Source organism: Ostrinia nubilalis, chromosome 24, assembly GCF_963855985.1.
Source record: "Ostrinia nubilalis chromosome 24, ilOstNubi1.1, whole genome shotgun sequence".
In the NCBI taxonomy this organism is placed as follows: domain Eukaryota; kingdom Metazoa; phylum Arthropoda; class Insecta; order Lepidoptera; family Crambidae; genus Ostrinia; species Ostrinia nubilalis.
The window spans coordinates 3,544,012-3,560,959 of NC_087111.1; the positions used below are offsets into that span (position 1 = coordinate 3,544,012).

The window sequence follows — 16,948 nt, forward strand, 5'->3', positions numbered from 1 at the left end:
CTTGCTAATCCGTCGGGCTATGTCAGCGACTTAAGTTGGTTTTTCATAAACTAAATCAACTTACGATGGATAAGAGATTGCATCCGCCCATGGTATCTGATCGTCATCAACACCCAGTACAGGCTGTAATCCGCCACCATGTGGATGAGCAGCTTGAATGTGGTTATTGCCATGAACACCACCGATCGGTTCAAGTACACTTTCTCTGATGCCACAAGTCTGAAGGAGGTGGTCTGAAAATAAAAATATCATCGACGTAATCAAAAATCAAGTACTGAAAGATTTATGACAGGACTGCATCACCGACCCTAGCTTTAGGTGGAGATGGTGGACTTTAAAGTTTGAGATTTGTAATTTTCACGGCTTTCGGACTTTAGGGTTGACCATCCTACCTTGACAAGTCTTTTTCTAGAGATTGCTGCGCAATTTGCTCCCCTTGCCAAGCCAGATGAGTCAGATGATTTGACGCTTAGTAGAGCTAGATACGCTTTTCTTGCTCTATCAGAGGCACTATCGCTACAAGCACTGAAATGGATTACTTAAAATGTTACCGTAACATATTTAGCTCGTTCTCTTCTATTGAGTGGTAGGATGGTCTCCCTGCCTTCTCTCAATCTCTTTAAATCCAGATCTCGTATCTCTTTTGTGATGTACCGATTGTCAAACCGGGACCTCGTTTCAAACATGTGTTGGTAGTATTTAGCCCTGAAAACCAAATAAACTATGTTTTGTCTCAGCTTTAAGGGCTAGTATAAAAGATGAGCTACGTGCATTGCCAAGTACCTGATTTAATACAATACGGGTAATTGAAGTTGCAAATGATGTTCTGTATAGCCCGACCAGGAACATAAAAACCCTCGCCATGTTGCGGAAAACTAATGGTACTAATTTCTTTTAATGGCAACAGTAACTGAAAACTTCATTGACATGTCACCTTGCATGTCAGTCTATTGCTGTCAAAGTGTAAACAAACTTTATTTTAAATGTGCGCAATTGATTTTTGAATTAAATTGCTAAAATCTTTTTATAGTCGTGAAAGAAAAGTGGTTTACAATGTGTTAAAGTATTTGTCGAAGAGAAATACTAAGGGTTCGGACAATATTTTCATTGAATAATGTTTCCGACAAAGGTTGTCAAATTGACTGACATGTTTATCGTATAGTACAGTCCACTATGAAAATTAGCTGTGGTTTGTTTCAACTACCTATTTTAAAGATTTTTGTCACTTTCTAAGAGTTGAATTTTATGGAATTGGGAAAGAAGTACCGAGTTTGAAGCGTTCATGAGCAGACATTGCAGTTGAATATTCAAGTTTTGAATTTGTCTACTCACGGACATTGCCCGCGGGCGGCGTGACCGGAGGGAGCGGCGAGCGTTCGGCGAACGAACGAGCAATGTTCGGTTCGCGAGCGAACATCTAAGAAGACGATCCTGACGCACTCTCTTCAACGACTTTGCACAAAACGGTCTCGATAACATTGTTAATTATTTATACCGAATAGACAACTAATTGTATACAGTCCACTCTTTCATTTAATTAACTTCTACTACACTCACTATCGAAGTAACAGAATTTGATTATTGATGAATAATAAAATAAATCCTACTAGCTCGATTGATGGTTTCATTTAATTTATTTAAACTAGGTTACCTATAATAATATTTTTTCGTTAATTTATGAAAATATCAAATTAGCCCGTAATCCTGAATCCTGATACATAAAGTTAGCCTATTAATTTAACACAGGTACGACTGTACTCAGTGTTGCACTATCAAATGCAATTGACGCGCCTCTATGCCAGGGTTTTTATGTTCCTGGTCAGGCTATAATTGAATGGTCAGGAAAATCGACTCGTAAAGACCAAAAGCTTATGATGTAGAGACGCCAAGAGATTTTACTTTCTAGTTTTCTGGAGAGCCTAAAGCTGAGTTGCACTACCTAACTTTAACGGTAATAACTATGACGATAACCGGTGTTTTTTTATGGAGTTTGACAGATTTTTGACGTTTGTCAAAGTTATAGTAAGATGGTGCAACCAGGTTAAGAGAGGTGACTCTTGCTACAGCAGCATGAAGAACTACAATTACAAGAGAGCAGCATAACATACCAATGATTGCCTAAAAGGTTTCTTTCTAACCTGAATATTATCAGCAGTAAGAACAAACTCGTCACACACGAGCTCCAAGACAGCCAGGTTATCAGCGGATCAGCCCGCTTTCTGATCTCAGTGACGATGCCGGCAGCCACCTGGCTGGCCGACCGGCTGTCGTTACTGCTGAACGAGTAGGAATGGTGGACGTGGACCCTCATGGAGAACATGTTTGCGATGCGATCGGAGTAGTTCCTTAGTCCTGGAACAAGCATTCTTCATTCTACAATCTATGGATTGGTTTGCACCAAAGCAAGTGGCGAGATGTGTTTGAAATAGGTTGATCATAATTCGATATTTTTACATCATCTCTGAGCTTCGGTGCAGAAATCTAATTGGTTAAACAAACTATCATCTCCCCTCCTCTTCGCTCCACAACGAGGAAGCTGTTGGCCTGCATCTCACTCGATGGAAAATGATGGTGAAGCTTCACCCAGAATCCTCCACCATACAGGAACTGGCTATCTTACCTCTAACTGAACACAACAATGCTTTTAATGTTGTTGTCGCAACACAACTTACTTAACACGACTTAGAACTAGCCCTAAAATTTTGCTACGGGAATCGAACCCGGGACCTCTGGGCCTGAAGCGGGTGGTCTTACCACTAGACCACAGCAGAGACGGTTAATAGGCGGTATAAAAATGGATATTATCAGAAATTATGTACTTATTAATAGAATGCTCACTCTTTTTGATAATTGGCACGATATCTCCATTAACGTGTTCTATAAACACACAAACAACTCCATGATTCAACTTTGTTTCTTCGTATTCTGAAGCATTTGCTCCAAAAAAGTCCATTAATTCAGTAAAGACTGCCTCTTTGTCGAATTTGGTGTAGTTTTCGTAAGGGTTCCCCAGTTTCTTGATACAGGTGGAAGTCAAAGAGTTGAGCCAGAGAAAGCCTGACTGGATGACTTGTGCTGCAACATGGTTAGATTCATCATTATTTCAGCCACAGGAGGACATTCACTGCTGAACATAGGCTCCCCTAATGATTTCCAAATTGACCGGTTGGTAGCCATAGCTGGGCATTAACTCGTTAATCCGTTAATCGTTAATTAACGAAGTTAACATTTCTATTAACGGATTAACTTTTAAGTTAACTTTAAAAATTGTTAACGGACTCGTTAACTTCCGTTAAAGTATCCTAAGTCCGTTAATCGTTAATCCAGTACCTACTATTTATCAAAAAGATACAGCAGGCACTCTGAAAAACGCGTTCTGACAAGTACGTTCGGGCTTCCAGAACTTCCAGAACCCAAAGCAACAGTTTTTGTAATCAGATCACTAACGCAACGATATATTAAATTTGGAATAGCTCGGCACGGATTAAAATCGTAATTTCTATGAACGTAACATATCTATAGTTCTGTAATAATATCATTGTTTACAACTGAATTTAAGACCAGAGGTGAAATTGTGTAAAACAATCGTTATAATTTGACAGTTCATAACGTACGATTATTCTGTCAAACGCTTTGTATAACTGCCCCCCTAGACAAAACGCACTTTTTGATCGAATCGAAAATCGAATCCGTCAAAACTCCATACAAAAAAGGGGCTTTTCGACCACTTCTCGACTGGTTTGCGATTAAAATTTGCACTTTGTCTAGACCCACTGACTTTATCGTACGTTATGAACTGTCAAATGATTACGATTGCTTTACACAATTCCAAATCAGTTCTCAACCGATTAAGCTGTATGGTATACTTATGTAAGTACGATGACAATGCAATGTTATTGTTGACGATGGCCACCTAGAGTAGGTACAACTTAGCTAGATTTAAATATTATTAATTAAAATGGCTACTTATGAAACTAATTTACTATCTTATTAGATTTGCCTTTCATTTGTATGAATATGTAACTGATGGTGCCTGAATGTAGGCTATACAGGATCCTTCTAAACTAGCTACATTCCGTTTAATGGGGGCATCTATACGGTACACTGAACAAGTTCACCAAATTTTCAGTAGGTATGTGTTTTATAATGATTGATTTTCTGGCAAAAATAAAAATTCATTGCGTCTTACATAATGGAACATGCTGTATTTTTTACTCACACAACAAAGCTGTAGTGTATTCATTCTGCACAGGAACACGAGACACAACACACACAACGATCACTACCACTGCACACTTTTTTGTTGTTTACACTCACGTCATAACAACTCACAGGCCTCACAGCAGTCGTCACAGCTGATAGCCGATTAGCTGATCAACTGATTGGGCGAGCTATCACTTCAATGTTGCAGGCCTACTCTCATATCGCTGTCTAAGTGTCTATCCTTATTATCTTATGTTGATCACAGTAAAATGGATTCACGATACCATCGAAAAATCAACCAGCAAAGGCCATGATTTTTAAGGCGCGTCTTAGTAAATTTATTTGCATTTGTGCACCTGTGCATCATAGTTCACTTCACGAGCACTACAAAACGCACCTTCACACAAGAAAGCTAGTCAAAAACTGAATAAAATCAAAGCGCACGCGCCGACAAATGCCGACAAGCCGCACGCCCTTTGTTGACACAAAGACGCCGACGCCGCCAAAGCAAGAGCCGAAAAGTTGGCATAGGCGTACAGTCGACAAAAAATAAACTTATTTATTTATTATTTTATCTGCTTGCTTTCGATTTCAATTGATTCGAATCTAAATTGTGGTGTTGAGTATTTCATGGTAAAATATCCTATAACAGATAATAATTAAAAATTAATCAAACTTATTGTTTTGTGAAGGTAATTCAATGGCCTAGTCAATTTATGTAGAAACATTTAATTAGACTATTGAAGCAAATAAAACTCTTCAATTTGTTTGTATTGATATTCCAATTATCCTAAATGAAAGTCCATTCTTAAATTAATCGTTAATATTATCATCATTATTACAATAGAAAAGTAGATGAGGTAGGTAGGTACCTAATTAGTTAAATAAAATTTCCGAATCATTTCCGTTCCAACTTGGTATTTATTTATGACCTATCTTATGTACCTATGATTTAACAATAAACACAATTTGAATTTGAATAGTAAAAAAAAGTTTGTTGCATTTCTTAATTTTATTTTGGTGACTGTACATTGCGCTAGCCGGCGCACACAGGTGAAATTCACGTAATTTGTGGCCAAAATTAAAAAAAGCCAAGTTACTCCGATTCTAAATTAGTAACCTAATATAGGAACAAGACATATGGCGCCATCTATAAATGATATTTAAAAAGTTTAACACTTTTTATCCAGATACCCACAACATTTGATTTAAACAGTTTTTCTTGTTGAGTAATTTATTATAATTTTAGCTCTTGTTTAACAACAACGTTTAACTTTTATTTAGTTCATATTTGGTATAAAACATATGGATTCTATACTTCCAGGTTAGTTTATTATTTCTGTATTACTAAACAGTCTACATTACTTACTATGTTATAGATATATAGGTTTGAATAGAAGTCTATATTTTAACAGTTTATTTTTTTTAAACAGTGAAAAAGTTCATGATCAAGCGCGATCAACCCGTTCCTTTTACATATTTCGAAAGAACATATCTATGGCTTTCATATGACACCAAAATTAGCTGCGTCAAACTGCGTCACCTAAACAAAATATTGCAAAACTGTCAATTTTTATGAATTTTAAAAATACTCATAATATGTTTTCAGGCACTTCCCAGAATACCATTCCATTAGTATTCCCTATCCTTAAGATGTAATAAAACTTTTAAAAGAACCAAAAATAACTTCTGCATCGTAATTGTATTTTTTTTAATTTATCAAATTGTTAACAAATTATTAGTAAGACTAAATACATCAATGAAAACATTTGTTAGTTTTTCTTTTTAAATCACCTTTAAACTATTATTTTAGACAGACTACAGCAATATATAGGCATAAACACACTTAACGGAATTTTGGCCAACTTTTGAGCAAATTTCACCTGTGTGCGGCGGCCGGCGGCACGTGTCTAATGGCGGCGACAAGTTCGTTTGCTGCGCCGGCTAGTGTTGTACGATACGACACTCGAGTCTTGGAATCTTACTTATTAAAAGTTTGAAGAAAATAAAATAGCAATGAATAAGGACTGTGTGTTTATTATTTTATTGGACCGTTTTAACTTTTTCATTAAGAAAATCGTCAGTCTTTAGATGGATACTTCTGATTCGATTATTTGCGTTTAATGCAATTTGATTGATATTACATTTGTATTGTGCGATTTATTTTATTTTCAATCAGGATATAACATACGGATGATTATATGAAATCACTCATTATTGCCCATTAGTATACACCAACTCAAGTTCATGTCATGATTCAGTCTAGCTCAAAGAACTTAAAATACTCGAAAGGACTCGGAAGGCTCAATGATTCATGTGAAGTCTTAAAAATAAACTCAAGTCTCGAAACAAAGACTTTTAAGACTCGAGGTTCTTACTTACAACACTAGCGCGGTCAACTTTTTTGCTTCGTTTCGTTGCTACGTTTGAAATAAAAGATTTTTGCAAGCGCAGAGGTATTTTAACGAATTTTTGAATAAACATCATTCCATTAAGGCCACTAAATAAGTACTTACCTACATAAGATTTTTTTTATGTTACCAAAATAAATAAATTTTAATTTTCTCCTTAATTTAATCCTTAAATAACTAGTAAACTTACGTAGCTTGGGATCTATTAACTAAATATGTATGAATGTTTAATAACCTGAGTATATTTACATCGTAATAATAATAATGTACACTGTTATTGACCATTATGTCGAACTTACACTGTGTGTATGTGTTTTTGGATCATTAAATAATAAGAAGCGAATTTGGGTGCGCGCGTAGGTAATATTATTATCGCGCGCCTAGAACATTCCAAGCTAGCCGTTAGCAATGCGGCCCGCTGATTGGCCGGAGGCCTCTATCCTTTTATGGTCAGAAGCTTCTAGCGGCTCACCGCGCCGCACACGCGGCCGAGAGCCGCCAGTCGTCTCGTCGTCGAACTCTCGTGATCTGCGAACGTACTTGTGCGCACACCCGGACGCGCCGCATTTTCAATATTCCTACCTAGACTTTTCATTTCATCTTATCACCTACGTTCACCCATCGACCTACATCGCCTACAGTTATGGTACCATTGAACTGGTCTGATGATGGAGTCAGGAGGTGGCCATAGAAACTCCTAAATGAAACGCCGAAATCGCATCGAATTTGGGTTCGTTGGATTTATCTTTTTGAGCACTTTAGTACTAGATGATGTCCAGGGTCCTGATGATGGAGTCAGGAGGTGGCCATAGGAATTCCTAAACGAAACGGAGGAAATTTATCGAGTTTGGGTTTGTTGGATTTTTCTTGTACAATAAAATTATAATTTAAAAAACTTTTTTAAAAACATGCTTTTATTCTGAAATGCAGTTGTACTAAAACAAAAAAAAAAACCGGCCAAGTACGTGTCGGACTCACGCATAAAGGGTTCCGTACCATTGATTATTTTTATTTTTTTTTTAAATTTAAGTTATTACTTATTTGTATGAAAGATTACGCGGTAATAGGTAAGCGGTTTACGATTTACGAGGTAATAAAAAAAAACTACTTAGGTACTAGATCTCGTTCAAAACAATTTTTGTTGGTAGTTTTTATAGTAATGTACATCATATGTTTTTTTAGATTTTTATTTTCTTAATTAAGAAGTTAAAAATCCACAATTTATATTATGCAAGGTTCAAACAATTTGGAAAGCTTGTAGCGCAAACATAAAAGAGGAATAAATTCTACAGAGGACACAAGCTTTCGAATTTATTGGTATTTTATTCGTCTTAATATCACATGTTAACGGATTAACGATTAACGTTAACTTCCGTTAAATCTTCCGAAATGTAACGTTTTAACGTTTAACGAAGTTAATTTTTTTAGTAACGGATTAACGATTAACGAAGTTAACTATTTGATTAACGGTGCCCAGCTATGTTGGTAGCAAACAGCATCCAGTGCCTTCCTGCTCTACTTTTGTAAGGGGATCCACTGACAATGGGGGGAGCTTATTTTTGACACGGAAAGGTCGTTAAATTGGTAGTTAATGTTATTTTATTGACATCTAGGGCTACTGGGTCATAATACCAAAAAAGTAAGTACCTACCTACTGCCTATTATATTCCATTGCAAAAGTTAACCACCTCTTAGCTTCTGCGGAAACTTATGCCAATCGATTCAATGTGAAAAATGTCAAGTGTGTGTTTCATTTCTACGTAATCGGAATAATCGCGGTGACCCGAATACGGCAAGGTTGATCGATTCATTCGACTGCTGTTTGTGGGAATGCGCTTTACCCGAACAGTCTGGCGTTTAGAGAAGTCACGAGTTTAAGAATGTTAGTAGAGAATCATATCAGAGCCATTAGGTACAGCAGTTAGTACCTACCTCACTCGCTATCAAAGTTAATGGTACGATTATCTACTAAGTGACAAGGTTTTGAATACTTAGATTGCCCGAAACGCTAAAGCTAGATTGCAGCGTCCCCCACATTTCACTGGAGAAGTGAGCGAATACAGTAACTTTTTGGACGCATAAGTTCTAAACCCACGTTACATTGCCTTTGTACGTTAGGTACTACAACCCGGTCAAGTTAACTGCGCACCTGGCAGCCGTGACGTCACATCGACGCTTGGTACGAACGGGGCGAACGCGGGGAGATGTACGGGTGAGTGCGAGGGAGAGTCGCATTCCATCAAGTTGCGCAATTAACTCGACCGACGTTGTAGGTAAGTCCCTAATCCATTAGCTATATGTTTTATAGTTCAGACGATTAGATTAGATAAAAAGAAGTATCCCAGATGAATGGTGGTATCAAAACGCCCATGACATTATTATTATTTTCATCTTTTCCATACCAATATTCAGAACCAGGCTATTGATCTTCAGGGTCATCTGCTTGACCTTGACGGCGACCCCTCTGAGCCTATCTATCATCAGCTTGATGGAATCCTTCAGGCTGTTCAGTGGTTTAGTCCTCAAAGAGTTGATTTGGTTTACACTTGTCTTTATCTGTTCCTGTAAGAGTGAAGGAGAAAGGGACATGACGTAGATTGTGTTACGCTGAATACCTACTAGCTAAAGCTGAGTTGTTTAAAAAACATATTGATCGCCTGTTTTTTTTTTTTTTTATTTGTGTTGAGCGGCTATTCTAGTTCAATAAAGTCCTAGTATCACTGCGACCGTTATCGATCTATTGTGATCGCCGCTGTTTTCCTTACAGTTCGCCTCCGAGTCCTGCATCCATTAGGAAGTATGATCGCCTGTTGAAATGTTCCTAGTATTTTTTTCAGACATCGTTCCATTAATGTTGGCTGCATTCAGCGTCAAATCATGACACCCAAAGTGGCCAAAAAGTTTACAACACAACCTTATTCCAATTGTAACAAAGACTTGACGAACTTTTTGGCTCCTTTGGGTGTCATCATCATCATCATCATTTCAGCCATAGGACGTCCACTGCTGAACATAGGCCTCCCCCAATGCTTTCCATGTTGATCGATTGGTAGCGGCCTGCGTCCAGCGCTTCCCTGCTACCTTTACGATATCGTCGGTCCACCTTGTAGGTGGACGTCCCACGCTGCGTTTTCCGGTACGCGGCCTCCATTCCAGAACCTTTCTGCCCCATCGGCCGTCAGTTCTGCGTACTATGTGCCCTGCCCATTGCCACTTCAGCTTGCTAATCCGTCGGGCTATGTCAGCGACTTTGGTTCGTTTACGGGGTGTAACGAACCTTTGGGTGTAACGAACCTTTGGGTGTAACGAACTATATTTTGACGCTGACATTGATGGAACGATGACTGAAAAAATACTTGGAACATTTCAACAGGCGTCCAATGTGTTAACAACTCAGTGGTTAGGTACAATAACCGCTCGTCACGCGAAAGGTAGTGGGTTCGATTCCCATCTAAATCACTCCATTAATTTTAGTTGTTCTTTATTGTACAAACGCCAAAACGTCTATCCAAACACTATGGCTAGGCTCTTATATCGTTGTAATACAGGCTATTTTGCAATAAAAATGTATAGGTAGTCTGATGTGCTGTCGTCTGTACACTACGATACCTATCTCTAATGCCGCAGTTACACTATGCGGGAAATTTATCGAAACAAAGTGTAAACACGCATTTCAGTTAGTTTCGCCGTGGATCGTCGATACTTCGGTGTACGTGCTCGCACTTCGTCTCGGTCATTTACTCGCTTAGTGTAACTGGGCCATAAGAATTTCTGTATGTGCCTGAATTATGAATTTAATTTCCATTTATACGCTCTATCACTTTCTTATGGTTTCTAGAACTATTTTATCGTATCCATACAACAAAGGAAATTGACATTTAAATCAAGAGCATAAAGTTCTTATTGTACAAGCACTTTGAACCGTTTAGATTCATGCCAGACGTGGGGGGCCGGGTTCAGAAGCCGAAGCAAATTCAATTTGATTTCGTATGTATAGTCGACGGGAAAAAGTTTAGCGGAAAGCAAGACACCCAGAAAACGGTGTACCTACCCAAGTAGCATTTTACTCCATTTAAGAGTTCACATTTAGTTCCAATGTGTACTTAAAGCATTAGTACAGTTCACTCGTGATGTATAAGCTGTATTATTGCAATTAATTACACCTATACCTGTCTAAGGGCCTTATAGGAGTGTAGACTAGTGTAGAGTTATACTTTTATACGATTGTTGGTGTTATAATACTCTAACAACTACTTATCCTTTAGTCAGCCGTCTGACTAAGAGCATTATAGGAGGGTAGAGATACGGCAACCGCTGTTTAACGGCCTACTTGTACGATGTTATAGAGCTAGCATTTTAATAGAACACACGTGGTCATTTATAAAGCCAAAGGCTGTTATGTTTACTTGTTTTAGACTGTTATACAGCTAGTAGCTGTAGTAGGACTTGTTTGTGATAATTAAAATAACCCTTTTTTACTATCTGTACAAAAGTGTTTCAATGGTTCGCATGTGCACTGTAGGCTGTTAAAAGGACTATGTGTTGTCCATTAACATCAATAGCAGTTTATTTGTCCACAAGTACTACTCTTATTTGCTTTAAGCTGAACATGAATGTGAATGTGATATTCTATTACACATTTCCCCAAGCCTGTTTTTAGTTGTTCATGGTGGTTCTGTACATGATGCAGAGAAAAATATTATGCCTGAACCTGAAATTTCCCTTCAAAATATACAGATATCAAAGTGTGATGATTGCATTTCTAGTGATAGTGAATACCATTTTGATTTGGACAATTATTTAACCTTTCGCAAAAAAATAAGAACATGGGCTATTCAAAATCGTATTCCTCATTCCGCTTTAAATAAATTGTCAGGCATAATAAACGAATTTAAACCAGGAACACTACCGTCTGATGCTTTAGGTATTCATACTTGACTATTAGTACCTGGGCTAGGCGATTTAACGGACATTAATAATTTTTATTGCGGATCTCTAAAATTTCAGTATTTGAAAGAATTAAAGATACACAATTGACCTGAACTAGGTATATCTTAAAGCTGTACATAAGTTCACATTAGAATAAATTTATAGACATTAGCGCTGTAGCGGTACAAATGTGGAACTTCATATAGATAAGTAACAGCATTCTAACAGAACACATGTGAACCTAATATACGCTCAACGCATTAAATTGGAGTTATAACAGTTCACATAGCCGTATTTCATTTCCACCATTTTGTTCTACATAACCTAAAATATTTGCCAAATAAATCTCCAAAATTAATGCAGATTTATCACAAAATTCGCAGATATAGCGATTGAGTTTTGGTTTCATGTTATAATTAATTACCGTAGTATAATTATAATGCAAATACAATATCAAAAACTGAAAATTGTAGATTTTCTCTAAGCCAGTTTTAAATATTTTAAAATGAATATCGCGTTTTTACAGAGGCGCGTAAATATTTTAGCTGTAAATATGTATACATTTCACGATAAAGTTGCATTCCCAATGGCATTAAGTATTTAAAACCCGTGTTATTATTTGCATAAATGATTATCCGCCCGAGTTGTTTCCCCTTGGCACTCACGTACAAATACCAAACTAATATTAAAATGTGGAAATAATTTAGGACACACGTGAACTTTAGGTAGCATTGGAATACTTTTGTCGGACTTTATAACTTTGAAAGCTGTGCATTTAGCCACTTGTTACTCTTTATTACACTCACGTACGTTGTATGGTTCACACTGCGTCCCATATAGTGCCGTAAGTCAGCCTTAAGTCCGATGTTACTACTTAAACTGCTATTATAATGCTATTATACTGCTAATGTACAGCCATAGTGAACTTAAGGCTGTCTAATTTGTGCCCAAACTGGTGCTATACAGCTCGTATACAGCTGACATACACAGCTTGTGGAGTACATGTGAACGACTAGACATACTATACACCACTAAATTTTAATCACCGAAAAAAAAAATTCTGGGTAATGAGTTATTGATACTGATCCCATTTGTGCAAAAAAAAGAGTAAAATAAAGTGACTCAAAATATCCTCCTAAAATTGGTAATTTATTGACACACGCGTCGCTAGCACTATTTAAGTACGATAATGTAACACTTATTAGAATTAAAACTGGTCTAAGTTAGCTAAGTATGTAATAATAACACTGGAAGCGTGGTCGAGGCGTGAGCGAGACAGACAGATCGATGCAACGTGCGAGCGCGTACGACTACTCTAGCGAGCAGCGGAGTGACCCAGCTGTGACGCGTAAAATACGGACTAACGAAAATTTAATAAAAAAAATTAACTTCATGAAAACCATTTCTTTTTCTTTTGCTTTCAATATTCCACACGTTTCTACATAACCTGTTAAAATTTTTTCGGTGATAAAAATTTAGTGGTGTATAGAACCCCGAATGCTACTTGGGTATGTTAGATGATTATTTATTTATTCATGATGACACCAGTTAGAAAGAAAAAATCATAAACATAAAAGTTCAAAAGACATTACCATAATGGTCTCTTAGGCCTCAGCCTCGAACTTAGCGGGCAGCGGGGCGGGAGCGGCGGCGGCGCTGGAGCGGGGCGGGCAACGCAGACCCGTTCTCGAAACAAGCGGGCAGCTCGCGCGGCGCTTTAGCGGCGAAGTGTTGTGTTCGGGGTTGTGTTGTCGAGATATTTGTTTTTATTCGCAAACGAAATGTCTGAACAACGGCAACAATCTTATTTCGATTCAAATTTATTCCTAACGCTCGATTTATTGTGGGCAAAAGAAGGAGTGCGCTGCCCGCTCGTTGCCCGCTCCCTCGCCGCTGCCCGCTCGTTGCCCGCTGCCGCCCCGCTGCCGCGCCGCTGTTTTCGAGAACCGGTCTATTTGATTTTACGCATAAGATCCTGCCGCTCCCGCGCCGCCGCCGCCGCCGCCCCGCTGCCCGCTAAGTTCGAGGCTGAGGCCTTAAATTCATCATCAGTGAAACATCTTTTGACAGAAAGATTACCTACTTTGAAAATCTTGGTGGTGGGAACACGGCCAAATCGTAGCCACAGAGGCGTACTCTAACTTGCTCTAGGTACTGTCCTGCCCATTTATTGTCCCGAAGCAGTGGTAGGGTTAATATTGGGACGTGTAAAAGTGCTTTCTAAAAGCCTATTTGCAAAAATAAATGAATTTTATGAATTTTTATGAATTTTACTAATAAATAAATGTTTATCAATGTCTGTGCTTTAAAACCAAGTAAGTATCAATCAAAGACGTCAATGTGATAATGCTGATTTGGTCAGTCGTTTTCATCTCCCCCATCTCAGTCAGTACAATACAGTTAGTCAGTCAGTAACGTTTATTTACGTTTAACGAACTATATTTTTGTCTACAAAGTTTTGAGCAGGACTGTACCGTCTGCAGTCGTGAGATGGGGAAATTAATAAAGAACATTGTTTATAGGGTTCACTCCCTGTTTGAATGATCACGCCATAAATAATTTAGATGGAGCGAGACTCAGAGCTATTGTCAGCAGTCCATCGCGTTATTGTGTTAGGTTCAGTTCTCACTGAGAGCATTACTTACTTGATAATGAAGAGTTTATGTAACAAATTAACATAATATGATTGAACAAAGTGCTTCCATGTTCTTAGTCTTTTGCTTTGCTCATTACCCACTGACTCTCCCATCAGCCAGTGGGCTATGTGGGACTCTCCTCGTAAGAAGGGCGGGACCTATTTACCTACTAAAACCCAATGATATCCTCCGGAGCTCAAAAAACATCATATTCTTCTAAGCCGTCGTCATCGTTTTACTTCCCTGCTCGAGCACGACCCTCTCTAATTTAGGCTTTGAAATCCTCCATTTACCTCTGGTAAATTAGCCTGGGTTTGTCCTACACTCCCCTTGATCGCCAGACGGTCTTTTGAAGCCTGACGTTCCCATTATTAGTTCCCTTAGTCGTCTTTTACTATGTTACCGGGAAGAGTGAGGGTGATCCTATTCTAAGGCAATCCTAGTGCATAAATGAGTCTTAATACCTGTCCACAAGCCAAAGACTCCGAAAGTACTTCGGAGTTCTTGAGGGTATTCGTAGCAGGGCCAGTCAGTATCAGCACCAATGCATAGCAGGTCAGTGTGTACCGCCCCACCCGGGAGAAGAACTGGGGAATCAGGAGGAACACCAGACACCTGCCAGATGGATATTTCATCATCATCATCATCATTGTAACAACAGAACGTCCACTGCTGAACATAGGCATCCCCCAATGATTTCTGCCCGGTTGGTAGCGGCTTGCATCCAGCGCCTTCCTGCTACCTTTATGAAGGGTATTTCATCATCATCATCATTATCCCAGCCATAGGACGTCCACTGCTGAACATAGTAGGCCTCCCCCAATGCTTTCCATGCTGCCCGGTTGATAGCGGCCGCCTGCGTCCAGCGCCTTCCTGCTACCTTTATGATGTCGTCGGTCCACCTTGTGGGTGGATGTCCCACGCTGCGTTTTACGGTACGCGGCCTCCACTCCAGAACCTTGCTGCCCCATCGGCCGTCAGTTCTTCGTACTATGTGCCCTGCCCATTGCCACTTCAGCTTGCTAATCCGTCGATGATGATGATGAAGATGGGTATTTGATTGGGTGAAACCTTTTTTGCTAGAGAACGACTAATACACTGTGGCTTTACCGCGAGCCGGAAGACTTAGTGTTGGCAAAATTCCCATTGTGGACCAACGATCTGGTAAAGGTCGCGTCAAGCACCTGGATATGGGCAGCGCAAAACCGGTCTTTGTGGAAATCCTTGGGGGATAGCCAGCCCTTTGTCTACAAATGAACTAATTGTGGCATCTTAAACATTGTCAGAAATAAGATTACAATCTAACAACTGTAGGTAGGTAGGTACCTACTTACAATACTTAATATTATTCTGGTACAAAACTATCTAAAGTTGAAATCTTATTGTATTAAATCTTACCGAATCCTATAACTGAACGCCAGCCCCAAAGTAAGTAGAACACCGATGATTGAACTCATAATAGTGGCGTGGATCAAAGATATTGAAAGTTGAAAAACAAAGAACATGAAGCACAAATAAGTAAGGATCGTGCCGCCAAAGAATCCTAAAACACTTTTTAAGACGAAGTTGGGGAACGTCTGATCAGTTTTGAGGTAGTAAATAAAGTTTGATAGCGATGATCCTTCAGGGTACCACTTCCTAAAGGTCCTGGATATGCGCTTCTGAGTGTCATAACGATAATGCCTCCATCTCTGGGACAAAGACTGTTTTGGTATTTGCGTGTTGGCAAGCATGATCGACTTTAACTTCTCGGATTCATACTTCTGCCTGTATTTTTCTATGGTCCTTGCCTTCCAGAGAAGGGCGAAGTAAGCCATTTTTTGTTTTTTATTAGTTATTGTTTGTGTCGTTGGAACTCATCGTGGTTGTAATAAAATTCCAAGAAATGCATTATTTAAATCACCCATTGGGAACTTAGTTGGGAACACAAAAGATTCCTCGATTTACTCAAGCGAAAATTGACAAAAACTGTGTCATTATTATGTCAAAAGTGCTGACATGATAAAAAAGAAAGAAGTTAAAAAGTTTCTATTCAGTAGAAGTAAGTTTAACTGACTAATAATAAATAAAACAATTGAATTAAGGCGTCCACTTCTTGAGTTAAATATTCGATTTCTTAATTAAGTACTACAAAAATAACAAAAAGTGAACCCATTTTTATCTTGAAAAGCATATTCCGGTCCGGGATTTTATCTTGAGGTAGTTCCTGTGTTTAGCGTTGCTGCAATGTTTCCTACAAATGATTGCTATACTAAAATTGTAAGGCGTTTGCGATTGATTATAGTTCGTGTAAATGTTCAAAGTAGAGCGATGTCTGGCTACTAGTCCGTTGCCCTGTTAAATTATTTACAAGTTAATATTTAAGGATACAACAAGTTAACAACCTGTAAGTGTGTCTCTTCAAAATCAAAAGGAATATTTTCCGTGGTGAGTGAACTCCGTGAAACGGAACGCACTTTGGCGATAAAAAGGAAGTGAACTATTACGCGCCTAATTCAATAAATGGGCTACAATTACAGTTGAGGGCAATAATAACAATACAAGAACAAGAACATTATAATTCTCTATGTAGTCGCCACTCAAAGTTCATTGACGCTAATGAAAATTGTCAATAACAAATTAAAATGAACTTGCCCTGTATGCTCGGTCTGCGGATCTGCGCAAGAAGGTGTTCATTCATAAAACATGCGCACAACGCTGCATTGCTACAAAATCAACTTCACTCCGTAGCTCTGGATATCGCGAAAAAATTATCTTTATTTCAATTAT

The 16,948-nt window shown here is 38.5% G+C and overlaps 1 protein-coding gene across 3 annotated transcripts in view; it reads right to left on the reverse strand.

The window, feature by feature from the left end:
* LOC135083679 (uncharacterized) overlaps positions 1–16,087 on the reverse strand; it is a 32,152-nt gene extending 16,065 nt beyond the window's left edge. For all 3 annotated transcript variants that reach the window (XM_063978390.1, XM_063978391.1, XM_063978389.1), the window contains exons 1-7: positions 15,578–16,087; positions 14,644–14,794; positions 9,017–9,176; positions 2,839–3,075; positions 2,139–2,352; positions 552–705; positions 65–233 (exon numbers count right to left, since the gene is read on the reverse strand). In XM_063978390.1, the coding sequence (XP_063834460.1) occupies positions 65–233; positions 552–705; positions 2,139–2,352; positions 2,839–3,075; positions 9,017–9,176; positions 14,644–14,794; positions 15,578–15,996 (1,504 nt within the window). In that variant the 5' untranslated portion in view covers positions 15,997–16,087. The remainder of the gene's footprint in view (positions 1–64; positions 234–551; positions 706–2,138; positions 2,353–2,838; positions 3,076–9,016; positions 9,177–14,643; positions 14,795–15,577) is intronic.
* Between the last annotated feature and the right edge of the window lie 861 nt (positions 16,088–16,948).